A 24969-nucleotide genomic window follows, 5' to 3' on the forward strand; every position below is an offset into this window, starting at 1 on the left:
TGTCCCAAAGGGACGGCTAGGCGTTAGAGCGGCCTGCGTCTGCCTGCCGGGCCGGGGTAATTCGGATAAGACGTCTCTGCGTCCTCCACAGCGCCTAGCGCCGCCGAGCGTGAGGGTGCGGGGAGCACAGCGCCTGGAAGAGCCCAGGGTCCCGGTCCCCCGGGCGGGCGGGACTACAACTCCCAGAAGGCCGCGCGCCCGCTGCCCCTCCGCGGCCGCCGTCGCGCGCGTCACGTGACTGCCCCGCGCGGGTCACGGGAGCAAACACCGGCTGTGGGCTTCCCGGGCCGCGTCCGTCGGCCGCCGGCCATGGCCAACGTCTCCAAGAAGGTGTCGTGGTCCGGCCGCGACCTGGACGACGACGAGGCGGCGGCGCCGCTGCTGCGGAGGACGGCGCGGGCTGGGGCGCCGCCCGACGAGGGGACGCCGCTGCTGAACGGGGCCGGGCCCGCGGCCGCCCGCCAGGTGAGGCCCGGGCGCCTCGGGGGAAACTGAGGCCTCGCGCCGGCCGTCGCGGCCGGCCTGGGACTTCCGGCGTCCGCGCGGGGTTGGGGACCGGCGGGGCGGAAAGACCCGGCCTGGCTTCGAGCGCTCGCCGGGCCACCTGGACCACCCGGGTCAGACGCGTGGTTCCGAGTGACCCCCGGATCCCGGTCCGGCGCGGAGCCGCCGATCCGCCCGCAGCCCCGAGTCGGGGCCCTGGGGTCGTGACGAGCCTCGGGGTCCCGCCGCTGTGGCCACCCGGTCTCGAGGCCCGCTGCGTGCGGGGCCCCTGCGCTCGTTTGAGCTCAGTTGAGCCTCGCAGTCACGCTGTGGAATAAGGAGACGTATTGCCCACGTTTTCAAGAGAAAGAAAGGGAGCCCGGGATGGGTTGGGGACCTTGCCCAAGATCTCACGTGGTCAGTGGCAGAGCGAGCACGGAATCTAGGCTCTGGAATTCTGAGCCTTTGCAAGATGCTCAGGGGCAGTTGACCACCAGGGCTTTCTACAGTTAAATTCTGAGCAGGTTTTATGAGCGGGGATGGACACAGGCGAGCTTGTTGCCTTGGCAGGTGCGGCCGTAAAGCAAATAGATGTCTTAATGTTTCCAAAATGGCTTTAAGGGCCCCCAGATGGTTTTCTGTTCCTGTGATTTTTTTTAAAAAATTGTAATAAACGTATGAGCAACTCTCATGTTTGTTCTTTGAAGTATAGGAGGTTGTGACAATTTAGACTGCAGGGTTTCTCTTTCTGTGAGCATGACTGAGGAACTCGGCCATCTTCCTCCGTGGGTCTCAGCACAGATGTTCAGGGTCACCTCAGAAACGACAAGTATTTTGCTTTGGTTCTCCTAATCCTTCATTGTTTTTGCAACGGACAGCCAACTGCGGCAAGCCACACTTCTCGGTAGTTGTGTCTTTACATGCGTTCAAGGTTGGGAGATTCACAGTAACAGTTCCCGCTGCCGGTGGGTGTGTCTGATCTAATATTTTTTCTTTCGTATTTGAGCTTTTATTTGTAGTTTTGAAGATGGTACAAATGTTATGAACAATTTATACACATTTCTTAGTGTACGTACTTAAAACCTAAAAAGCCACGTAGTTTTTCTAAAATTATTCCAGTTACTTTCCAGCTTAAAATTTCGAGGCAAGTTCTACTTAAGAGGATATCAAGTACCAATATCTTAAATGTTGATCAGTCGTTATACCTTTAAGTCCCACTAATTCACAATTTAATACCATACACACTACATACGCACAATCCAGTCTTTTACAGCAGATAACAAAGTTGTTAGAAAAACTGGACAACCATGACCAAGGATGGTACAGAGTTCTGACAGGGAGAGCCAAGATCAGGGAGTGGTTTGAAAAAGTATGTCTACTAAAAAAACATGGGAATAGGAGTAATTTAAACTGTTCAACACATACTAAATGCATAACTGTGATGCCAAATCACTATTTAGTATGTGTTGTGCCATAGAGTCTAAAAACTTCCAGCCCGCAGTGGAACGTTGACACCCAAGACAGTCAGAGCCTCCCTTAATTCAATATCCCACTGTTTTCTGGTTGTACCAAAAATAAACAACCAGCAAATGATTTCCCCTCTTTAAAAAAAAAAAAATTCACACTTAAAAAACTGGGATGAGGTGGAATTGCCTTCTTAAATATGTTTCTTCTAGATCTACTAAAAAACTTGCATTTACAAAATAGCTGATAAAAATATTCTTCTGGATTGTGTAAGAAGGAAGAAACAGGGCCCATGATAAGACATGGTATACAGTATTAACCAGACTTGGTGTCTTTCTCCCTTCATCAGAAGCTGGACTCTCCTCATTTTTAGTTTCTCAGTTTTCTGCAGGTAAATCATCTTTTAAGTTTCTTGATTAGCCACTTCAGCTCATTTTCCCTCTGCTCCCCTTTTTTCCTTTTGGTTGCACTTTTCTCTCTGAAGGTTTATCCTTTCCTGCTACCTTCTTTTTTTTTTAAAGATTTATTTATTTATTTAATCCCCCCCCCCCCGGTTGTCTGTTCTCTGTGTCTATTTGCTGCTTCCTGTTTCTTTGTCCACTTCTGTTGTCATCAGTGGCACGGGAAGTGTGGGCGGCGCCATTCCTGGGCAGGCTGCACTTTCTTTCACGCTGGGCGGCTCTCCTTATGGGGCGCACTCCTTGCTCATGGGGCTCCCCTATGCGGGGGACACCCCTGTGTGGCACGGCACTCCTTGCGCGCAGCAGCACTGCGTGTGGGCCAGCTCCACACGGATCAAGGAGGCCCGGGGTTTGAACCGCAGACCTCCCATGTGGTAGACGGACGCCCTAACCACTGGGCCAAGTCCGTTTCCCCCTGCTGCCTTCTTTGACTTCACTTCCACTTTCACAGGAGCGGGTTTAGCGGATAGCCTCGCCCACCCCACCTCCTCTTGAGCTTCTCCTTCCCGGCCGCTTTGGCTGAGCTGACCTTCCTCTTGGGCATCTTGGTGGTGCTCCTTACAACCTAAATTTGAGTTAGCGAATTGCTTTTGTTGACTGCTTGGCCTTACTCTGCTTTGCAATTATTCTTGGGCTGCATCTCTAGAACTTGTATTTAAAAGAATGATTATTTTCCCAGTCCCTTGGAAATAAATCAGACAATGAGGGAGAAAGACAGCTCTTTGTGTGAGAAGGTTGTTCAGCCTCATTTGGGTAACATCTTGGGCCGAGATGCTTGCTGTACTCTGCAGAAGTGATCCGAGGGACTTATTTTGGGTGGTGGAAATACATGTGATTTGTTATTTTCTTCTTGGTGCTTCTTGTTTTTGTTTTTTTTTCCTTGCTGTTTTAAATTGGCTTGAAGTTCCCAGGATAGAAAGATGAAGTTGGCTTTAAGGGTTGAGAGGTAAAGAGGCTGAAACCTAGACTGAGCTTACTTTTGGGTTTATCTTGGGACTGTATGCATTTGGGGTTTTCCAAAGAGCACTTAGGGAAGCGGACTTGGCCCAGTGCTGAGGGCGTCCGCCTACCACATGGGAGGTCCGCGGTTCAAGCCCTGGGCCTCCTTGACCCTTGTGCAGCTGGCCCATGCGCAGTGCTGATGTGCGCAAGGAGTGCCGTGCCACACAGGGGTGTCCCCCGCGTAGGGGAGCCCCACGTGCAAGGAGTGCGCCCTGTAAGGAGAGCCGCTCAGCGTGAAAGAAAGTGCAGCCTGCCCAGGAATGTCGCCGCACACACCGAGAGCTGACACAACAAGATGACCCAATAAAAAGAAACACAGATTCCCATGCCGCTGACAACAACAGAAGTGGATAAAGAAGAACACGCAGCAAATAGACACAGAGAACAGACAACCGGGGCAGGGGGGGAGGGGAGATAAATTAATTAATTAATTTTAAAAGATAAGCATATGGTGAGTATATTTTGACCACAAGTTAAGGAAGGCCTAACTAAAAGTAGTTTAAAAAAAAAAAGTGGAAAGCGGACTTGGCCTAGTGGTTAGGGCATCTGCCTACCATATGGAAGGTCCGCAGTTCAAACCCGGGGCTTCCTTGACCCATGTGGGGCTGGCCCATGTGCAGTGCTGATGAGCGCGAGGAGTGCTGTGCCACGCAGGGGTGTCCCCCGCGTAGGGGAACCCCATGTGCAAGGAGTGCGCTCCGTAAGGAGAGCCGCCCAGCACGAAAGAAAGTGCAGCCTGCCTAGGAATGGCGCCGCACAAACGGAGAGCTGACACAACAAAAAGAAACACAGATTCCCGGTGCCGCTGATAAGGATAGAAGCAGTCACAGAAGAACACACAGTGAATGGACACAGAGAGCAGACAACTGGGGGGGGAAGAGGAGAGAGAAGTTAAAAAAAGGTGTTTATTAAAAAAATAACAACAACAAAGAGTTTCTATTTGCAAATAGAGGAGTTCACTTTTTTGAAAGAGCTTGTTGGTCTCTGCTATTCCCTTAAAAGTCTTTACAAGCGTTTTTGTTTGTTTCCATTTAATAATGGATATCTGCCCTTAACTAAAAAAAAACAAGGACCCGGCACCTGCTCTGTGTCCTGAGACATGTAGTTAGCCTGGGACACAGGTGACTAAAGCACCTCCTCCCCGGGTGCAGCTTCGGGCAGATGGGAAGAGACGGGCCTGGTGCCCTGGGGACCACAGGAGGGAGCCTGCTGCCCCGGGGGGCGGGCGGAGGGCTTCACGGGGTGACATAGGAGCTCAGTCTCGACTAGCAGGAGGCCCTCAGGCAGGCGGAAGACTGGGCAGGACAAAGGACATGTGTGTGTGGACCCTGCAACAGCTCGGAGCAAGGCCTGGAAAGCAGAGGCCGGAGCCAGCGTGAGCAGCGCAGCGCGCAGGCCGTGAACAGAGAGCCCTGCGGGAAGCTGGTTCGCGGTTCGGGGCCCCCGGCTCGCCTCGCGTGGGCTGGCGGGGGGAGGCCTGGCGGGCTCGGTGGCTGTGCTGCTTTCAAGGCGCTACAGTGGGAGCGCGGCTCTGGCCCGGCGGGGTGCGGGCAGGGTGCGCGGCACCTCGGGCTCGGCGTCCTGGTCTGCAGAAACGCGAATGCGTGAAGCGCCGAGCGCCGTGCAGGTGCAGGACACGTTCTCAGCGCGCGTTCGGCACAGGGTCTGTGTCACCAGCAGCAGCTCTGAGCCTCTCAGCTGTGGGTTGGACGTTCGGGGCGTGACTCCACCAGCAGCTGACTTGACTTCTCCTTTTATTTTTTATAGTTAGTTGTATTTTTAAAATTTTCCACAAGTTGCCAGCCCTGCCCGCCCACCAAGCAGTGGCCTCCCCGCGTGCCTCTGCCACGTCGCTAACCTTTGATGCTTGCGGAGGTGACACCCTGGGCGGCTGGACCTCCGCCGTGGCGTCTTTTGCCCAGCAGCGACGTGGCGCGGGCCAGAGCCTCCTTGTACGCTGAGTAACGTCCACTCGTCTGGTCAGAGCACATGTTGTTTGTCCATTGTCTGCCAGTGGAAGCTGGGGCCCTCCCCGCCTTTCGGCAGCGATGCCGTGCACGTGGCGTCCAGGCGTTTGTCCAAGCCCCGCACTCACCTTGGGGTGAGCAGGACAGGATTCCTGGCCACGGGCCACTCTGAGTCTGCTGTGGGGCCAGCACGGCCCTCCCCTGGCTAATTCCTTGAGGCTCTTTTCTTGGGGAGGGTCTGCTTTGGGCCCCGCCTAGTGCTGTGGGGACGGGGACGTGGTGAGCGCCCTCGGGGCTCGAATGACCGGTGGCGGCACGGAGGGCATGCGCCGGGGTCTGAGTGTGGGGACTCGGCCTGGCTGCCTCCGGCCCTGGGGGTCAGTTGCAGGATTTCCGTGGCTGGGCAGTGGCGTGGTGGCTGCTGCCCGCTGGACCCCCGGCCCTCCTCCTGCCGTGAAGTAGCCGCTGAGGGTGGGCTGTGGGCAGCAGGTGCAGCTGGGGCAGGGCAGCCTGGCAGGGGCCTGTCCACCCTGGGGGGTAGCTCCTCGGTGTCCCCGGCCCCTTGGCCCTGCTGGAGCAGGAAGGAGGGAGGTCAGCCAGCGAGTCACGCTCACGTGCTGGGCAGCGGGAAGCGGAGCGGCCTGCGAACTTACAAGGAGGCACGTGCTGGCGCCGCAAGCCGACAGGGGCTCCAGGGTTGGGGTCAGCAGGCAGTGCTTGCGCACGGGGAACGTGGCAATGGCGGGGAGGCCTCCCGGGTGAGCGCTGGAGCCGGTTCTGGTCCTGCCTCTGGGCACCAGGCCCAGCCTGAGGCGGCCTCCTGCTCCAGCACCACCCACCGCGGCCTCCAGCCCCCTCGAGAGGCACCGTGGCTGTGAGAGCCCCCAGCCCTGCACTCGCACCCGGGCTTCAGCGCCTTCATCCAGGAGGGAGCCAGCCCGCGCCCGGCTGTCGGGTGGTTGTCGCTTGGTGAAGGAAGGACTGGCGCGGCCTGCTGGGCGGCTGCTGGGGGCTCCTGAGCTCTGCGCTCCCGGCGGGGACCCCGCCTCGCCCCTGCGCGGCTCCCCTCCTCCTGCCTCCCCCTGACCCCCAGCCTTAGTCGTGTAGGGTGCAGACCCTGCTCGTGAGCTCGGGGAGCTGTTGCCCCCTCATGCCTCCCGAAAGCACCCCGGGCCAGTGCCTGTGGACACCGGGCGGGTGCAGGCCTGGTCGGTGACATGGGGCCTGCATCCACCCGGGCTCCGGGCCTGCTGCCCGCCCCTCTCTGCGCCTGGCCGCGCCTCTGTGGTCTGGCGCCTCTCCTTCCTCTTCTGAGGGTCTCCCTCGCACGTCCCACCTCAGCCCTGGCATTGTCCTGCAGCCTCTGTCATGGCCAGTGCGTGGCTCGTCATCTTTGTGCCCTAGCTCTGCCTGGCGGGCCTGTGTCCTCATGGTACGGGCTGCCCGGTGTGTGTCGGAAGGCAGGGCAGGCAGAGTGGAGCCCCGGGTGGTCTCCTCAGCCTAAAAACGTGTTCCAGTCATTCTGGAACCACCGAAGTTGCAGAGGCAGCGTAGGGAGGTCGGTGCCCGCCGCCCGGGCCTGGTGGTGACGGCATGAGCCAAAGCGCGGGGCCCACAGAGGGTTGGCAGGCTCTGTGACGCTTCATCACGGGCTGGCCCCTCACCTGGAAGCCCCTGTGCCGGGTGCCCTGCAGGACGTGGGGTAAAGGACAGTGCCTCGTCTTCGGGGTGGGCCTCTGAGCACCGTGGTTTGCGGCTTAAGGCACGCCCCCAGGACTTGACCAGGTTCAAGCAAGAAACAGGGACTGGCACGTCAGCACAGACGGCCGGACTCTCAAGGCAAGGTCTTTCATCACACGACATACCCCCAAAGACCCCGAGGTGGACACGAGGTGGTGCCAGCCGGCCTGCCCTGCAGCCCGTCCTCTCCTGCGGGCTGGCAGCGGGTGGGGCCCGCGAGCCGCGCCCACTGCCCGTGCCCTCCGTGCCTCTGGCAGCCTCTGCCGCGCTGCCAGCCACGCTCTCGGGGGGCCAGGCTGTCGGAGCCCTGTGCCCCAGCCTGCGCTCAGGCCTGCTGGCAGGCGTGGGGACCTCCGACCCACCAGGACCGTTTGCTGCAGCCTGGTACTGGGAAAGACTGGTGACCAGCAAGGTGCTGCGGGCTCAAGGGATGGCGTTTTGTGGCGCGGTGGGAACGGGGTTGTAAATTGCTGTGGCTCGTTTATGCCGTCCTCAGTGCTGCGTGAAGTGGGAACAGACTCTCTCTGTGCGCTTCGCTGCCGGGCCAGCATGTGGCCTCCCAGCTGGGGCATCTGGGCGTGGCCGTCAGCGGGTGCAGGAATTTCCCAAGAAACGCCTCGGCTGCTGCCATGGCCCGGGCCTCCTGCCCTCTGCTGGCGCCAGGCGGGATGGGCCGGAATGCACCTCCCTTTGCCTGCCCGTGGGTCCCGCTCAGGCGTGGGCACCGGCCCTCCTGGGTAGTGCTCACCCAGGAGCCCAGATTTCCTGGGGCCAGGAGCCCACCGGCCTTTCTCCTTGTCCGCATTTGGCAGTTGGGGTCGCGGCCAGCTAATTTCCATAGTGGAGGCTCTTCTCACGCACCTGCTCTGCTGATGCCTCGGGCTGTCAGCGGCTGGGGCTGGCCCGAGCGGCCCTTCTTTGGCTGCTTTCCCCGTGGAGGCGGCGGCCCTGGAGAGGGACCTGCCCTGCCCCAGCGGGGGAGCTCGGCCCGCCCTGTGCTTTTAACTCGCCCAGGAAGCGGGCGGCGTGGAGCAGAGCCACGAAGGGGCTTTCTTGGATCGGGGATGAACACAAGTGTGGCCTCATCCCAGCCCATACTCAGCAGGTTCTGGACTCGGGGAGAGCACTTGAGGGAGGGGGTGGGCGCTCGGGGGTCCCACCAGCATCTGAGCAGGCATCTGCGGCTGCAGCCTGCCGAGCCGGTTCTGCCGGGCAGGCCCTGCTGCAGCCGGCGAGGCAGAAGGCACGTGTCAGGGAGCTGGGGGTGGCAGGTGCTGACGCGTGAAAGAGAGGGAAGAAGGTTCCCCAGGAGAGGGTTCAGGGTCCGGGGGACGGTGGGGGCGGCAGGGAACCCAAGGATGGAAGCTTCCGGGCCATGGGGAGCCCTCGCGCTGGCAGGCGTGCAGCAGTCAGCGGTGGGGCCGGGGAGCTGGCGCTCGGGGAGGCGGCACGGGCGCTGTGGGCAGTGCCAGGCGCGGCCGGGCCCCGTGGGCAGCCTCCGTGTACACACACGCTTCCTCCTCTGCTTTCAGCCGCCCCGGTCTCGGTTCTTGCGCATCGGGCAGATGAGCAACGTGGAGCTGGATGACGAGCTTCTGGACCCGGTGAGTGAGGGGGGCCTCCCTTCAGGGGCTGGGGGCCGCCCTCTCCCCGAGCCCCAGCCAGGCGACAGCACAGCACGCCTGGGGGCTGGGAGGTGGGGAGGGCCACGTGGAGGTGGGGGCACGGGAGCATATGAAGTTGGGGGCGTGGAGGAGGGGGCCGTGGCGAGCAGAGGCTGTGGAGGAGTGAGCGGGACGTGCAGGGGCCCTGGGAAGAGGCCGAGGCGGGCGGCGGGGGCTCGAGCAGCGTGAGACCGGGCGCGGCGGGCGGTGGGCACGGCAGTGGGCTCGGCGCCTCCTGCCAGCTGGGCCGCGGCCACGGGAAGGCCCCGCCCACCAGCCCCAGCAGGGCTCGTGCTCTGCCCCCCGCAGGGAGTCTCACAGGGGGGGGGGGGTGGGGGGGGGGGTGGAGAAGCTTCTCAGCCGCGCCTTCGCGGCCGGCTGCTCAAACGAGCCCTGCCCAGAGGGTTGGCATCAGCAGCGGGCCTCTGTTGGCTCGCGGGTTCCTGCGGGTTCCGGGCTAAAAGTCCAAAATCTAGACTTCAGCCAGGCGGGGCTTTCTCCCCAAAGGCTGTGGAGACCCTTGCTCCAGGCTTTTCTGTCCTGTGGCTGTGCTTGTGGCGGCGTCTCCTTTCTCTTCCCGGTCCCTTTGGCTTCTGGCTGTTCCCGCGGCCTCTCTCCCGCCCTCTCCGGAGGCCCCTGGTAGGAAGGTCAAGGCCGGTCCTGATCGAGGGGCAGCCCGTCCCCGTCACCGCGCCAGAGGGTGCTGCTCACCGCAGGCCAGTCCTGGGGTACACGGTTCAGGCTGCACAGGCGTAGCTCTCAGTCCCTTCAGTGTTTCACCTCGTCTCAAAGGAGCCGAGGAAATCCACCTCCTGTCCAGCTGAGTCAGCTCCGCGGACAGAATGAGGACGCAACGGCGCTACACAGCCCTGCGGAGCCGGCCCTCTGCCGCCCTGCCCCGGGCTGTGACCGCCCGCGTGCCTCTACAGCTCCTCCTCCTCCTCCCGGGCAGGGGCTGCGGCCCTGGGGCGGGAGCTCCAGCCTGCGCCTCAGGGGAAGGCGAACGAGGTGTCTGTCTCCTCTGCGGGTCAAAGCCGGGCTGGTGCTGCAGCCCCAGGCGGGCGCTGAGGCTCCCCGCACCTCCCCTCTGCCCCAGGCGGCTCTCCTCCTGCTCCGCGGACCCCGCCTGGGCGCGCATCCCTTCAGGTCCCTCGCATTGCATTTTCTGTGTTAAAAACCTGTTTATCCTGATCTCTCTACAACCAGTTACAGCGAAAAATCCTAGAACTGCCCATCCGGGAGCACTGTGCTGTTAGTTTCATAGGTTTACAGTTGGAAATAATGAGCCTGTCAGCACGACCTTTTTTTTTTTTTTAAAGATTTATTTATTTAATCCCCCCCCCCCCCCCCCGGTTGTCTGTTCTCTGTGTCTGTTTGCTGTGTCTTGTTTCTCTGTCCGCTTCTGTTGTCCTCAGCGGCACGGGAAGTGTGTGCGGTGCCATTCCTGGGCAGGCTGCACTTTCTTCGTGCTGGGCGGCTCTCCTTATGGGGCTCCCCTACGCGGGGGACACCCCTGCGTGGCAGGGCACTCCTTGCGCGCATCAGCACTGCGCCTGGCCAGCTCCACACGGGTCAAGGAGGCCCGGGGTTTGAACCGCGGACCTCCCATGTGGTAGGCAGATGCCCTATCCATTGGGCCAAGTCTGCTTCCCTGTATGTTCTTGAACTAACCCACTCCTGTGGGTGTGGGGCTTTGTTCGATTTTGGGAGGCACTGGGGACTGAACCCAGGACCTCCCCTGTGGGAAGCAGGTGCTCAGCTGCCGTGCCACATCCGCTCCCCTGCAGGGCCCTGTTGATTGGGCAGCGCCAGTGCGGCCTGACTCAGGTGGGGTCTCAGCCCTCTGGCTGGGTCTTAAATAAGTGGAGACACAGAGAAGGGAAGCCACACATTGACCCTGCAGTGGCGAGGACTGCAGGAAGCAGCAGCCCCGAGAGCCGAGAGAGGTGCCGGATCTGGAGCCAGCAGAGCCCAGAGGCATGGAAAGAGGCCCCCGAGGGCAGGGCCCGGCAGCAGCTCCAGGCTGAGGGGACAGCCCTGCCGTGTGCCTGGTGCCACGAGGCAGGACGCCAGGATCCCCAGTAGCTGACTCTGCTGAGGGCACCGCTGATGGTGCCTTGTTTGGACACTTCACAGTCTCTGACCTGTAGGTTTTTCCCCAAGTAAAATTCCCCTTACAAAAGCCATCCCATTTCCAGCACGTTGCATTGATAGCCAACCCTGTGGCAAACAAAGACGTGTTCTAGATAAAAATCTCTAGCTGGATAAATGACTTGCAGATGTTTTATCCCATTCCATGGGGCCTGTTTTCACTTCCTTTTTCTTTTTTTGGATTCATTGTACCCAGGGCCTTGTGTGAGAAGCCGGTGCTCAACCACTGAGCCACATTGGCCCCCCTGAGTTGGTTGTTTCATTTTGCTTGTCTTTTTCGGAGGCACCAGGAACTGAACCCAGGCCCTCCCATGTGGGAAGCAGGCGCTCAGCCGTTTGAGCGGCTTCTGCTGCTCTTTTCTCGCTTTTTTGATTTGTGTCTTTTTTTTTTTAAAGATTTATTTCTCCCCCCTTCCCTCCCCCAGTTGTCTGCTCTGTGTCCATTCACGGTGTGTTCTTCTGTGACTGCTTCTATCCTTATCAGCAGCACTGGGAATCTGTGTTTCTTTTTGTTGTGTCATGTCTCTGTGGGCGGCGCCATTCCTGGGCAGGCTGCACTTTCTTTCGCGCTGGGCGGCTCTCCTTACGGGGCGCACTCCTTGCGCATGGGGCTCCCCTATGCGGGGGACACCCTGTGTGGCAGGCACTCCTTGTGCGCATCAGCGCTGCACATGGGCCAGCTCCACACAGGTCAAAGAGGCCCGGGGTTTGAACTACGGACCTCCCATGTGGTAGACGGATGCCCTAACCCCTAGGCCAAGTCCGCTTCCCGTTTTGTTTTTTTTTTTTAAGATTTATTTATTTATTTCTCTCACATTCCCTCCCCCCACCCCCTGCCCGGTTGTCTGTTCTCTGTGTGTTTGCTGCCTGTTCTTCTTTGTCCACTTCTGTTGTTATCAGCGGCACAGGAATCTGTGTTTCTTTTTGTTGTGTCATCTTGTTGTGTCAACTCTCCGTGTGGGTGGTGCCATTCTTAGGCAGGCTGCACTTTCTTTCGCATTGGGCTGGCGGGGCGCACGCCTTGCACGTGGGGCTCCCCTATGCGGGGACACCCCTGCGTGGCACAGCACTCCTTGCGCGCATCAGCACTGCGCATGGGCCAGCTCTACACGGGTCAAGGAGGCCCGGGGTTTGAACCACGGACCTTCCATGTGGTAGACAGACGCCCTAACCACTGCGCCAAGTCCGCTTCCCTTGATAGTGTCTTGTGATGAAGTCCAGTTTATCTCCTTCTTTATTTTGTTGCTCCTGCTTTTGGTGTCCTGTCTTAGAAACCATTGCCAAATCCAAGATTGTGAAGATTTACCCTACTTTTTTTCCCAAGACTTTTATAATATAATTTTGACTTTTTACATAAGTCTTTGGTCCATTTTGAATTAATTTTTGTGTCTGGTGTGAGCTGAATTCTTTTGCATGTGGATATCCAGTTTTCCCAGCACCATTTGTTGAAAAAACTATTCTTTCCCCATTGAATTGTTTTGGCTTCTGTGTCAAAAATTAATTGGAGTAAGCTGGTGGTAAATTTTGGGGTCTCAGTTCTGCTCTGTTTGTCCATATATCTGTCCCTGGGCCAGCAGCAGTCTTGATAACTCACTTGTACTGAGTTCTGAAATCAGGAGGTGTGAGTCCTCCAACTCTTTTGTCCTCAAGGCTGTTCTGGTTTTTCTGGGTCCCTTGCATTCCCGTTTGAAGGGTCAGCTTGGCCATTTCTTCGGAAATGCCAGGTAGACTTTGGCTTGGGCTTGTGTTGAGTCTAGCGGTCTTCGCCTCCTGACCCGTCATCACAGGGTGTCTTTCCGTTTATTCAGGTCTCCTGTCATTTCTTTCTATGACGTTTGCAGTTCCAATGTACAGGTCTTGGTGTTGCTTTCAAAATTATTTCTGGGAATTATTTTTATTTTATGTGTCTTCTTTTTAATGTTTTTGTAAATGGAATTATTTTCATTTTCAGATGTTCACTGCAAGCACATAGAAACAATTTTTAAAATATTTTTTGTAATTTTTAATATCCAGATTTAAATTTTTTTTTTAGTTTTTCTGATTTACATATTTTTTTAATTATGTTTTTTAAAGGTATATAGATCACACAAAATAGGAACCGTTTTTGTATTTTGATCTTGTCTCCTGCAACCTCGTTGAACGCCTTTATTGGTTCTGAGAGCTTTTTTCCCCCGTGGGTTTTTAGGATTTTCTGCGTACAGGGTTGTGTCATCCTGCAAATAGAGCTGGTTTTGCCTCACCCTTTGCGTTTGACTGCATCGTCCTCCTTCTTGCAGAAGTGCCCTGTCTCCGTCGCAGCGGCGGGGGGCGGGGTCCTCTCCTTGTCCCTGACTGAGCGGGACACTGCCAGCCGGCACCGTCAGGCCGAAGCGAGCTGCGGGGTCCCGTAGCTGTCCTTCACCTCTGCCCCGCACGCACCGCGTTTTTCACCACCGCGAGGTGTGGGGTTGTGCCGTGAGAGGATCGCGTGCTGCCCGTCCTTTATGCTCTTGGGGTGCGTGGCCTCGGTCCACGTTCAGGTGCTGAGCTGGCCTTGCCCTGCTGGCTGTGACGTGCTAGCGTTTGTGTTTTGAGAATTTCTCATCCACGTTCACAGTGATACTGGCCTCTGTTTTTCTTACCTTGTGCTGCCTTTGGCTTTGGCATCAGGATAACAGCCTCGTGGCTGCGTCGGGAGCATTCCTTCTGGTTTCAGCAGCCAAGTGGTCACACGTGCGGCTTTCTCCCCCTGTCCCCAGGAGATGGAGCCCCCTCACCCTTTCCCCAAGGAGATCCCGCACAACGAGAAGCTTCTCTCCCTCAAGTACGAGGTCAGTGCCCTCATGGCCCTGCGCGCCCCGCCTGAGAGCCCCTCCTTCCCCTCCCCGGGCACTGCCAGTGCACCCTCCTCCTGGCCTTGAACCTGGAGCGGGAGTCAGTGGCCAGTGTCCTCTCCCCGTGGCCTGCAGAGTCTGGACTACGACAACAGCGAGAACCAGCTATTCCTGGAGGAGGAGCGGAGGATCAACCACGCGGTGAGTGGGGCGCGCGGGCTGTGCCCTCCCAGAGGTCCCGAGGCCTGCGAGCCACGTGCAGTCGTCCTGCCCACCCACGCCCGCCCTCGGCTGCCCTGGTGCCACGGGATGGCCTGTGTCCACCCTTAGCTGCCCTGGTGCCACGGGATGGCCTGTGCCTGCCCTCGGCTGCTCCTGTGCCACGGCACGGCCTGTGCCTGCTCTCTACCTAGAGCAAGCCCGTCTCCCCCTCCTCCACCGCTGGGCGCACCCGCTGGCGTGTTCACTTGGTCCTGGCTCCCCCCCTTCAGCTCCATCCCCAGCACCAGCCACGGGAGGGACTCCGCGTGTTGTGCTTGTCCTAACAGCCACGTTGCAGACATCGGGTGTGGGGCAGAACCAGCAACCAGTTGTGCATTTGCTGCCCCGGGTGCCCCACGGAGCCTCAGGGTTGCTGGGCCGCGGGGCCTGAGGACAGTGCTCTGCGCTGGCGTCGGGAGCCCCTGGCTCCGCGGGGCCTGTGGCGTGCGGCCCCGTGACCTGGCGGCCCCTGCCTCCCTCGCAGGCCTTCCGCACAGTGGAGGTCAAGCGCTGGGTCATCTGCGCCATGATCGGCATCCTCACGGGCCTGGTGGCCTGCTTCATCGACATCGTGGTGGAGCGCCTGGCCGGGCTCAAGTACAGCGTGGTCAAGGGCAGTATCCTTCCGCGCGGCCCGACGGCGAGGCCACGAGCTCCGGGCACGCTGGGCTTGGGGCCGCGAGGCCGTGGCAGCCGTCTCCTGGGGCGCGGTCTGGGGCTGCGTCGTCTGCGAGCCGCACTCCGGGCGAGGGGCTGGGGCCGGGCGGCGAGTCAGCCGAGCGTCCTTGACGAGCCGCAGACATCGACAAGTTCACCGAGAAGGGGGGCCTGTCCTTCTCCCTCCTGCTGTGGGCCTCGCTCAACTCCGCCTTCGTGCTGGCCGGCTCCGCGATCGTGGCCTTCATCGAGGTGCCGCCGTGGGGGTCCCGGGCAGGACACTCCACCGGGGCGCGCAGGGCGGGGGCCGCGGGGGGCTCGGTGAACCCCAGAGGCCCCTCCAGCCCCTGCTTGCCCCACCCGCTGTCCGGTCGAGTAGTGGACAGGTCCGGTTCTGCCATGGGAAGCGAGACTGGCGTGGGTAGGCGGCGGTGGGCCGGGGGGCTCGTGCAAGGTGGTCAGGAAAAGCAGCGCCTCGACGCCCCGGGCCACCTGCTGGTGCCGTGCCCATCTCCCCACCCCAGGCCCGGGGGCCGCCGTCCCATGTAGCGGGGGTGCCAGGGAGCCCGGGGCCCGTGTTTTGGCTACTCAGGCCTCTTCTCTGTACCCCACTTCCACCCCGTGCCCCACAAGGGTCTGCTTCCCTTGGAAGTGCCTCTTCAAGCCCCTGCCCCGTGCATGGTGGGGCCGCATCTCCCTGGCCACCCCCACTCAGCCAGGGCCCGCCTTCCCTTCCAGCCGGTCGCCGCTGGCAGCGGGATCCCCCAGATCAAGTGCTTCCTCAACGGGGTGAAGATCCCCCACGTGGTCCGGCTGAAGGTGAGGCGCCTGCGCGGCCTCCTGGGGCCCTTGGCTGGGGAGGGCGGCCGCGAGCGGGCCAGGCCTGCCGGCGCCCAGCACCAAGCGGGCCATGCCACGGCGGGCCCCAGCTGCTCTCCTTTCCAGGGCTCCCTAGGAGCTCTCGGGGGTGGGGTATTCCGGGGGGCTGGGGGCCCCTGCAGTTGCGGGCAGAGCCTTCTGGAAAGCGTCTGCTCGGTGCCTTTGGGTGTCCAAGTGGACCCGAGAGGGTCCTCCCTGAACTCTTCTCTCGTGAGGGGAGGATTGGTCCTCGGGGTCCGGGTGAAACGAGCCTGCCTGCGGGGGCAGGGCCATGGCAGGTGGGGCTCCGAGGGGCGCGCGGCATGGGGGGCGCGGTGGAGGGGAGGCGGGGCCCGGGCGAGGCCACTGAGCCGCCCGCGCCCCCGGCCGTGTGTTGCAGACCCTGGTGGTGAAGGTGTCGGGGGTCATCCTGTCGGTGGTCGGGGGCCTCGCCGTGGGGAAGGTAAGAGGGGGCTGCGCCCGCTGGGTGCGTTCCGGGTGCCAGGGCCTCACCTCGCCCCGCCCTGCAGGAAGGGCCCATGATCCACTCGGGCTCCGTCATCGCCGCGGGCATCTCCCAGGGGAGGTCGACGTCGCTGAAGCGCGACTTCAAGGTGAGACCCTCTCCTGCGGGGGCAGGAGGCGCGGGGCCGGTGCTCAGCAAGCCCGAATCCGCCCGCCCTGCAGGCGCCCACCGCCCCACAGACACCCCCCGCCCCGCAGACGCCCCCCGCCCCGCAGACGCCCTCCACCCCGCAGACATCCCCCGCCCCGCAGATGCCCCCCGCCCCGCAGACGCCCTCCACCCCGCAGACATCCCCCGCCCCGCAGACGCCCCCCGCCCCGCAGGCGCCCCCCGCCCTGCAGATGCCCCCCACCCCGCAGACACTCCCCGCCCCGCAGACGCCCCCAGCCCCACAGACCCAACCCTCCAACCCCCGCAACCTCTCAGCACAGCGTGTCCTGCTCGCAGCACCTGCCCCCTTCTCAGCTGCACCCGCTGTCCTCCGGCCAGCCCTGGGCACGGTGGCCCTGCTGCTGGCCCCCCGATGGCCTTCGTGGCACCTCGCAGCAGCTCCACTCCCCCCAGGCTGCCCCGCCGTGGCCCTCCCCTCGCAGGGGTTTTGGGGGCTCTCGCGGTGCCGGAAGCTTGGAGGTGTGCTGCAGGGGCGTGGTGTGGGTGTTTGTGGGTGTTGCCCGCAAGGCTGGTGTGTCCGCACTGGGACCTAGGGGGCCGCAGGGGCCATGGGCCCCCCGCCCCTCCGGCAGCCCTGCTCCACCCCGCAGGGGGCCTTGCCCCCTCGTGAAACTGTCTCCGAGGTGCCCCTCGGCCCTGGGGCTTGGAGCTGCCAGGAGAGTGGGTGTGAGCAGCCCTGGCCACGGAGCCCTCGGCCCGCTGAGCGTGCGCCAGGCCCTGGGCAGTGCTCCAGGGTCCGCAGCGCTCGGCCAGTGCCCCAGGGGACGTTTAGGGGCTTCGAGAGCCGCAGCCTGACCGAGGCGCCTGTCTCCCGAGGAGCCCTGCAGCGGGCTGCCTGTGCCTGCCGGTCGCCGCCAGCGTCCCGGTGGGCGGGACGCTGATCCTGTGAACTCGGGGCCAGCCGGTGGTTCCCAGCGCGGGACCCTACAGGGCGGGGCCAGCCGACACTCCTGTCACCCCCTTCCCGGAGTCCTTTCGGTGTCAGCTCGCGCTGTGGTAACGCTGTCGCGCAGCAGAGCGTGGCTGCGCCCGCCTTCCGCTGGGTGCTGGAGGGCGTGTCCCCAGTCCTGAGCTGGTGCCGCGGGCCCTGCCCCTGCCTTCAGGCCCCGGACCCCACCTTGGCACCTCAAACAGGCGCCCACTGTGCGTGGGCAGGGCCTTCGGGCAGCCCGGCTGAGGCCCCCCGGGTCCCCGTTCTAGATCTTCGAGTACTTCCGCCGAGACACGGAGAAGCGGGACTTTGTCTCCGCAGGGGCTGCAGCCGGTGTCTCTGCGGCGTTCGGTGCCCCTGTGGGTAAGTGGGGGGCCGGCCCTACCCTCAGCCGCGCCCTGTGGGACCCAGCGCTTGGCAAGCCCTGGGGGGGTCTTGTGCCCCTGCTCCACCCCAGCCCAGCATCGCCATCAGGGCCTCGCTCTCCCCATTGGGGTCCTCACTCTCCCTGTTGGGGCCTCGCTCTCCTCGCGGGGGTCCTCGCTCTCCCTCTTGGGGCCTCACCCTGTTGGGGGTCCTCGCTCTCCCCGTTGGGGTCCTCGCTCTCCCCGCAGGGGTCCTTGCTCTCCCTCTTGGGGCCTTGCTCTCCCCGTTGGGGTCCTCGCTCTCCCCGCAGGGGTCCTCGCTCTCCCCACAGGGGCCTCACTCTCCCTATTGGGGTCCTCTCGCCGTGAGGGTCCTTGCTCTCCCTGCGGGCGCCTCGCTTTCCTCTCGGGGCTCAGCGGGGCTCCCCTGCAGGTGGGGTGCTCTTCAGCCTGGAGGAGGGCGCGTCCTTCTGGAACCAGTTCCTGACCTGGAGGATCGTGAGTGCTGCCCGGGGCCCAGGCCTCAGCCTCTTGCCCCTCCCGCTCGGCCCGTGCCCTCACCCCGCCCTCCACCCTGTCGTTGCCGGCCCCTCCCCCCAGCCCGCCTGGCCTGCTGTTGGGGTGAAGCCCCCGGGCTCCTGGAGGGCCCCAGCTCCACCCTGCCTTTCGAGCCGTGAAACCCAGGCCTCAGTCTCCCCCTGGTGCCTCCCTGGGCCTGTCGGAGGGGCTTGGGCCCCACCCAGCTGCCCACCCTCCCCACCTCCACCTGTGCCCACCAGGCTCCGCGCCCACCCCCTTCTTCCCTTGGAGGGGCCTCGACTGCCCCCCAAGAAGCTCCCCGAGTGTGGGGCAGGACGGGCCCTAAGCCTGGCGGTCAGCCCTGCCGGCCCCCTGCCCCCGCCCCACCTGTGAGGACTCGGGTGGAGGCTCCGACAGTGCCTGCTCCCCTCTGCTTCGCCCACAGTTCTTCGCGTCCATGATCTCCACCTTCACCCTGAACTTCGTTCTGAGCATCTACCACGGCAACGTCTGGGACCTGTCCAGCCCCGGCCTCATCAACTTCGGGAGGTTTGACACGGAGGTACTGCTCTCTCGTCCCTCCTCGCTCTCCCGGGCCCTCGGGGGGCAGTGCTGTTAAGGTCCAGGCAGGAGAACCCAGGCGTTAGGGGCGTCCTAGCCCTTAGCCGTGGACCCGAGCCCTGCCCGTGAGTTCCTGCCTAGGGCGGCGTGTGCCCAGCCACCTGTGGGCGTCCCCCAGGAGGCCGCACGCGGGCCACGGTGGCTCAGAGAGAAGGGGGGGGCCAGGCCTCTGGTCTGCCCAGTGCCTCTCGGTAGCCCCGGCTATCAATCCTCCTGGACCACAAAAATGCAGATTCCCAGGGGCGGAGGGCGTGATTACACCCCCCGGCGGCTCTCGTGCTCTCGGTGAGGGCAGGAACCCCGAGACGCGTTCCTCGGGTGCCCGACCACCCACCATCAAGGCTGCCGGGACAGAGGCCTGCACAGAGACAGCAGGCATGGGAAGGAAGGGCTCCCGGGCTTCCCAGACCCCCAGACCGACAGGCGTGGGAGGCCTCCTGCTGACCACGAGCGGCCTCGCCCTCCTGGGGGAGCCTGCGGCGCCAGGAAAGCACCGGGGCGTCATCCCCAGGAAGCGCTGGCACCCGGTGGGAGGCGCCGCCCGCCCACTGCTCACGCGGCCCTTGCTCCTGTCCGCAGAAGATGGTGTACACGATCCACGAGATCCCCATCTTCATCGCTATGGGCGTGCTCGGTGAGGACCCCCCTCACATGGCCGCGCGGCAGGAACAGAGCAGCCCGTGGGAGCGGGTGGGGGCCAGGCCACTCGGTGCTGGGGCTCCAGGACCCCGTGCTCTCTGGGCAGCCAGCTCAGTGGAGCGTACCCCAAACACACGGGAGAACCCTGGGCACCGCACTCTGCTTCTCCCTCCGCCTCTGGCAGGGCCTTGGGGGTGGGGTTTTGGGGTGACCCCGTGCCTGTCTCCCAGGGAGCTGAGAGCTACCAAGGCCTACAGGCCACACCTTGGCGGGGTAGGGTGCACCCCTGGAGCTGCAGGGGTTCCCTGGGCCCCTCCGGGCCCTGGCGAGCTCCCCCTCAGTGGTGGCATGGCACCCTGCCCTCGTCTGTCCTGCCACCCCCTCCTCTAGAGACCTGTCCTCCTGAGGCTGCCCTGCTCCCAGGGCCCCCCCGTTCCACCTGGAACACCCAAATCCAAAGCAGGTCGCGCTCCGTGGCCTGGGGCGGGGGGCTCCTGCCCTCTTGGGGGCGATGGTCCACCCGGGCCGCTCCGGCAGGAGCTCCTTCCCGGAAGGAGATGCCTTTGGGAGCAGGCAAGTCCGTCCTCTGGGGAGGCAGCCAGGGGTCCGGGCAGCCCCCGGCTCCGTCCTCTGCAGGCGCAGTTGGGCCCCAGGCCACGCGGTGCCATGCAGGCAGGGCAGGCCCGCCCCCGCCGTGTCCTCACCGGGCCTTCCTCGCTCAGGCGGCCTGCTCGGCGCAGTCTTCAACGCCCTCAACTACTGGCTGACGATGTTCCGCATCAGGTGCGGCTCCTCCGGCGGGTCTCGACGGCTGGGCCCCCCCCCAAGGGCCACGCCAAGGCCACACCGGCCCGTGTGTGCCCCCGTCACGGTGACGGAGGCGCCTGCCCCCAGTGGGGGCGGGGAGGCATGCGGCCCAGCCCCACCTGGACCAGGGCCCCGTCTCGCGGCCTTTGCGTCTCTCTCCCGGCGGTGCGTGGCCTGTGCCTCTGGGAGGCTCTACCTGAGGTTCTGAGCCTCGGGAGGCAGCAGGGTACTGGGGGCAGTTCCCCGGGGCCGGTGTGGCACGGAAGCGGGCAGCCCACAGGGCCCAGCGGCGGGGGCCGGGGGCGGGGGCTGCTCATGGGTGCGCACCACCCGCCTGCCCGCGCAGCTGACCCGCGGAACGCGCCCGACGCCCTGCAGGTACATCCACCGGCCCTGCCTGCAGGTGATCGAGGCCATGCTGGTGGCTGCCGTCACTGCCACCGTGGCCTTCGTGATGATCTACTCCTCCCGCGACTGCCAGCCGCTGCAGGGGAGCTCCATGTCCTACCCCCTCCAGGTAGGAGCCGGCCGGCCCCCGGAGCACGCGCTCGGCCTGCTGCCCTGGAGCTCAGCAGGGCTGGCTCGGGGGGATGGCCCCTGGCTGCAGGGCATCTGGAGGAGCGTCCACGTGATGGAACTGAAGCCTCCCCAGCACACCCCAGAGTGGCGACCCACCCGCCTGTGACAGCAGACTGACACAGGGTCCTGGGGGGTGTCCATCAGCAGCCTACCGGGGACGCTCCTGGCAGCGTCCACTGCAGAGCCCCGAGGGGAAGCAGCCCGGCTTCGCCAGGGGACGGGCAGCCAGAGCGTGGCGCTTCCCTGTAGTGGTGTGCCGGGCGCACCGGGGCGTGCCGAGGCGTGCCAGTCAGGCGGGCGGTGAAAACCTGTTCAGTGGACACCACGGCACAGGACACGCAGGTCCGCTTGCCTGACATGTGCAGAGCAAAGCCGGAGTCAGAGTGGGCTCACCCCCACCGGGGGCTGCGGGGAGGAAATAGGGATCTGAGCACGAGCCTGGGGTCACCTTGGGGGTGAAGAAAGTGCTGTGTCGGTAGGCAGTGGGGCTGGTTCCACGACCTGGGGAATGTGCTGGGAGCCTCTGAGCTGAAGCCACTTTCACTGGCCTTCGTTTTTAATTGAAAAGTCGAGAGCTTACAGATCACATGTGCACGCCTCACGGGGTCTGGTCCCGTCCCTCGCCGCGCTCCCTGCGCTGTCGTGGACCGTTCGTTACGCGTGTTGAAAGGGCCTCATCAGTCTCACTGCTGCTCGTAGCCTGTAGTTGACGTTGGTGCATTGTTTCTGTGAACCACCGTTTTGTATCGTATGTTTATTGTAGCTCACGAGAACCCTCTCCCGTTTGCCCTGTTAGCCACGGGCCCCCCTCCACCCCTGGACTCCCCGTGCTGTTCAGTCCCTGCCTTGTCCAGTCCGTCCCGAGCGCACAGGCGGTGGCTCTCAGTGTTGTCACAGTGTGTGCTGTCACCGTCTCCATCGGTTTTAGAATGCCTACGCTACTCGGAAAGGGGAACGCCCACACCCCTTCCCCCCTGCGTTGTTGTCCCTGAGGATGGCTGCAGTATCTTTGTCTCTGCCGTAGGATCCTCTAGCGTTATCGTTGACTGTTCCCTCAGGTTACGTTAGCTGTGTTTTCTGGGTGTCACCGTGTCCTTACCCGTTGGGTTTGCTCTGCTGAGTGCAGCCCTCAGCCCCCGAGCCCCCTGTTCTCCAGCTCTCGCTCAGCCGACGTTTCCGTCCTGGTCAGCCCTTTGCCAGCCTCACCAGTCAGCGGCATCGGGTGGACTCACCGTAACGTCCCCCACCGCCCCCTTCCCTGCCGTGCGGCGTGTGCGGCGTCAGCTCCCTTCAGCCCTTGTGCGGTGCCCTGCGCTCCGGGGCTGGCCTCCGCACAGTCACGCTCGTGCTTAGAGCGCGGTCGGAGGTGGTGCTGAATCTGTCCTAGTGCGTCGGGCCTGTTTCACTCAGTGTAGCACCTCGAGGTACACCCGCGTTGTAAAAGGGAACTTCACAGTGAGCAAGTTACGTTCCAATAAAGCTGTTTCCCACCCCCTTCGCCCCCCAAAAACCAACAGCACAGGTGGGCGGGCAGGTCCGGACGTCTCCCTGGAGGCAGTGGGGTCGTCGCCCTTTGGCCGCGGCCATGCTCACGTGTCCCCCCGGGTGTGACCCGCGAACGCTCCCGGGTGGGGGTCCAGGGTCTCCCACGCCCTGACTCTGGCTTGCTCTGAACCCGCCGGCGGTCGGGGCAGGCCTGATGCGCCAGGTGCAGCTGCCCCACCAAGCTCTGGGGGGCGCCGCCCTTGGCAGGGGGGCAGAGGCTGGGCTCCGCCCCTGGCCCCCGAGCCCGCAGCCCGCCCCCACCACGGCCCCGCGTCTCCCCGCAGCTCTTCTGTGCGGACGGCGAGTACAACTCCATGGCCGCTGCCTTCTTCAACACGCCGGAGAAGAGCGTGGTCAGCCTCTTCCACGACCCCCCCGGTGCGTGCCCCCCGCGCCGGCTCTCCCCCCGGCTCCCCCGGGGGCAGGAAGGGCCTGCCGGCGCCTGCCCAGCGTCCCGGGCGCGGCTCCTGCCCTCCGCAGGGGGTGTGCTTGCGCAGCCGGGCGGCTTGCGGGGGCGGCACGTCCAGGGGCAGGACCCACGCCACCCGCTGGGCCCCCATGGGCCCCACGCCCCAGGCAGGCCGGCTGCTGCCTTCCGGGGTGTTTACCCCCCAGGAGTGTGTTCACTTGTTTGGACTCCTTTTCCCAAAGCCCAAAAGGACCGCCACCCCCGCCCGGCCCGTGGGCGCTGCAGCCGGGCGGCGAGGCCTGAGAGGGCCCCGGGCGTCCCCTCTCTCCACTTCGGGGTGCATGGCTGTCCAGGAGCCACACCCGGGCGGGGTCACGTGGGATTTGGCCCGCCAGGCGGGTGCTGTCGGAGTCGCCCGTGCAGGCCGTGGCGGCTCCAGCCAGGCTGCATCCCACCCGCCTCCCCCCTAGCGTGCTCGCCACCTTGCTGCATAGCCTCGGCCAAGCCTTGGCCCGTCCCCGTCTCCACCTCCCGGCACAGGCTGACGCTGCCGTTGCGTACACTCCTGGCTCCCATCTCGGTGTGGGCCAGAGGCGCCCCCAAGACCTCGAGAAAGGCTCTCAAGTCGGGGAGCAGCTTCGGGGTCTGGGGCTTGGGCCGGTGCGCTCCACGGCCCCACAGGGCTGCGCGCGGGCGTCTGCAGGCCCAGGTTTGCGCTGACGTTCCCATCTGGCCTTCCCTGGTGGAAGGAGGCCGTCGGGGAGGCCGTGACCTTGCGGGTCCAGGGGCCAGTGCGCCGAGCTTCCCCAGGCCCAGCCGACCCCTTCCCGTGGGGCCGGTACCCCGCGCACCCTCCCGGACTCGGGCTCCTTCCCTACGCCTGGTGCGTGCCCTTCCCGGGCACATGGGCTCCTCAGGCCACGGGCCTGACACGTCGGCGTGGCTTGTCAGGCGTAGGGGACGGCACGCTGTCCACAGGTCTCCTCGTCGAAAGTCGGGTTCAAGGAGCCGAGGGGCTGCGCGGCCATGGTCCTCCGGGGTGAGGGTGGCCTGGCCCGAGCCTGGCGTGGGGACAGCGGGCGCCTCGCTGAGCAGCTCTGTCAGCCGCCGCCCTGGCCGTGGTCTCCTCTTCCTGGCGTGTCCTCCATGGAGGGGGTGGGCCCCTGGGCATGGGGGCCCGTGGGGGCTCAGCGCCGCTCTCCGCAGGCTCCTACAACCCCGCGACGCTGGGGTTCTTCACGCTGGCGTACTTCCTCCTGGCCTGCTGGACCTACGGGCTGACCGTGTCGGCCGGCGTCTTCATCCCCTCCCTGCTCATCGGGGCGGCCTGGGGCCGGCTCTTCGGCATCTCCTTGTCCTACCTCACGGGGGCCGCGGTGAGCGCGTGGGCGGGGGCCGCTGCCCGTGGGCCCCACAGGGAGGGTCCCCTGAGTTCAACCGCAGGGAGGGAGAGGAGGCCGTGAGCCCTGGCAGGGCGGGTGCGGGCGCGCGTGGGGGCCCGGGGCCCAGCCCTGTGCGCCGGACGCTTCCCTCCCTCCCACATTTCCCTCGTGGCCTGTGGACACGGGCCCTCCCGCCGTCCACCCATCCAGGCCCGGGCCGTGCGGCGCTGGGGCTGCCCGCCAACGTTCTCCTGGCCTTTCCTGACCGGGACGTGAGACCCGTGCCGTGAGACCCGCCCTTCTAAAGCGTGCGGCTCGGCGGGGCTCGGGGCCAGAGCGTCCTCATCCCCCAGAGCGTCCTCATCCCCCCAGAGCGTCCTCATCCCCCCAGAGCCTCCTCGTCCCCCAGAGCATCCTCATCCTCCAGAGCGTCCTCATCCCCCCTGGAGGCCCCTGTCCCTGGGCACTGCGGCGCTGCGCCCCGCGCTCAACCTGCCCGGTGTCGCCTGCAGGTCTGGGCTGACCCCGGCAAGTACGCGCTGATGGGAGCCGCCGCCCAGCTCGGTAAGTCGCGGCTGCCGGGGGGCGGGGCGGGAGGGGGTGTAGGCCTGGCCCCAGCACAGACGCCCCTGCAGGCGGCATCGTGCGCATGACGCTGAGCCTGACGGTCATCATGATGGAGGCCACCAGCAGCGTGACCTACGGCTTCCCCATCATGCTGGTCCTGATGACGGCCAAGATCGTCGGTGACGTCTTCATCGAGGTGCGTGGGCAGGGCGGGGCTGCGGCTCTGGGGCGGGGCGGGCCACGCCCTTCCCGCGCGTGACCCCGCGCTCTCCCCAGGGCCTGTACGACATGCACATCCAGCTGCAGAGCGTGCCCTTCCTGCACTGGGAGGCCCCCGTCACCTCGCACTCGCTCACCGCCAGGTACCGCGCCGCCTGGGGCCCACGC

General features: G+C 63.7%; 1 protein-coding gene across 3 annotated transcripts in view; it reads left to right on the top strand.

Moving 5' to 3' along the window:
* Positions 1-240: 240 nt before the first annotated feature.
* Positions 241-24969, top strand: part of CLCN7 (chloride voltage-gated channel 7) — a 28195-nt gene continuing 3466 nt past the window's right edge. The window contains exons 1-20 of one of the 3 annotated variants that reach the window (XM_004449169.5): positions 241-465; positions 8650-8721; positions 13671-13742; positions 13881-13946; positions 14491-14623; positions 14806-14915; positions 15402-15482; positions 15922-15984; positions 16052-16135; positions 17419-17512; positions 17948-18012; positions 18479-18595; positions 19234-19288; positions 20016-20076; positions 20479-20617; positions 22509-22602; positions 23840-24009; positions 24528-24579; positions 24651-24778; positions 24859-24944. In XM_004449169.5, coding sequence (XP_004449226.2) covers positions 310-465; positions 8650-8721; positions 13671-13742; positions 13881-13946; positions 14491-14623; positions 14806-14915; positions 15402-15482; positions 15922-15984; positions 16052-16135; positions 17419-17512; positions 17948-18012; positions 18479-18595; positions 19234-19288; positions 20016-20076; positions 20479-20617; positions 22509-22602; positions 23840-24009; positions 24528-24579; positions 24651-24778; positions 24859-24944 — 1898 coding nt within the window. In that variant the 5' untranslated portion in view covers positions 241-309. Of the gene's footprint in view, positions 466-8429; positions 8533-8649; positions 8722-13670; positions 13743-13880; positions 13947-14490; positions 14624-14805; positions 14916-15401; positions 15483-15921; positions 15985-16051; positions 16136-17418; positions 17513-17947; positions 18013-18478; positions 18596-19233; positions 19289-20015; positions 20077-20478; positions 20618-22508; positions 22603-23839; positions 24010-24527; positions 24580-24650; positions 24779-24858; positions 24945-24969 lie in introns of those variants that run through there. The other 2 variants (XM_071211457.1, XM_071211458.1) reach the window with 2 other exon arrangements.

Source organism: Dasypus novemcinctus, chromosome 23 (genome assembly GCF_030445035.2).
Source record: "Dasypus novemcinctus isolate mDasNov1 chromosome 23, mDasNov1.1.hap2, whole genome shotgun sequence".
In the NCBI taxonomy this organism is placed as follows: Eukaryota; Metazoa; Chordata; class Mammalia; order Cingulata; family Dasypodidae; genus Dasypus; species Dasypus novemcinctus.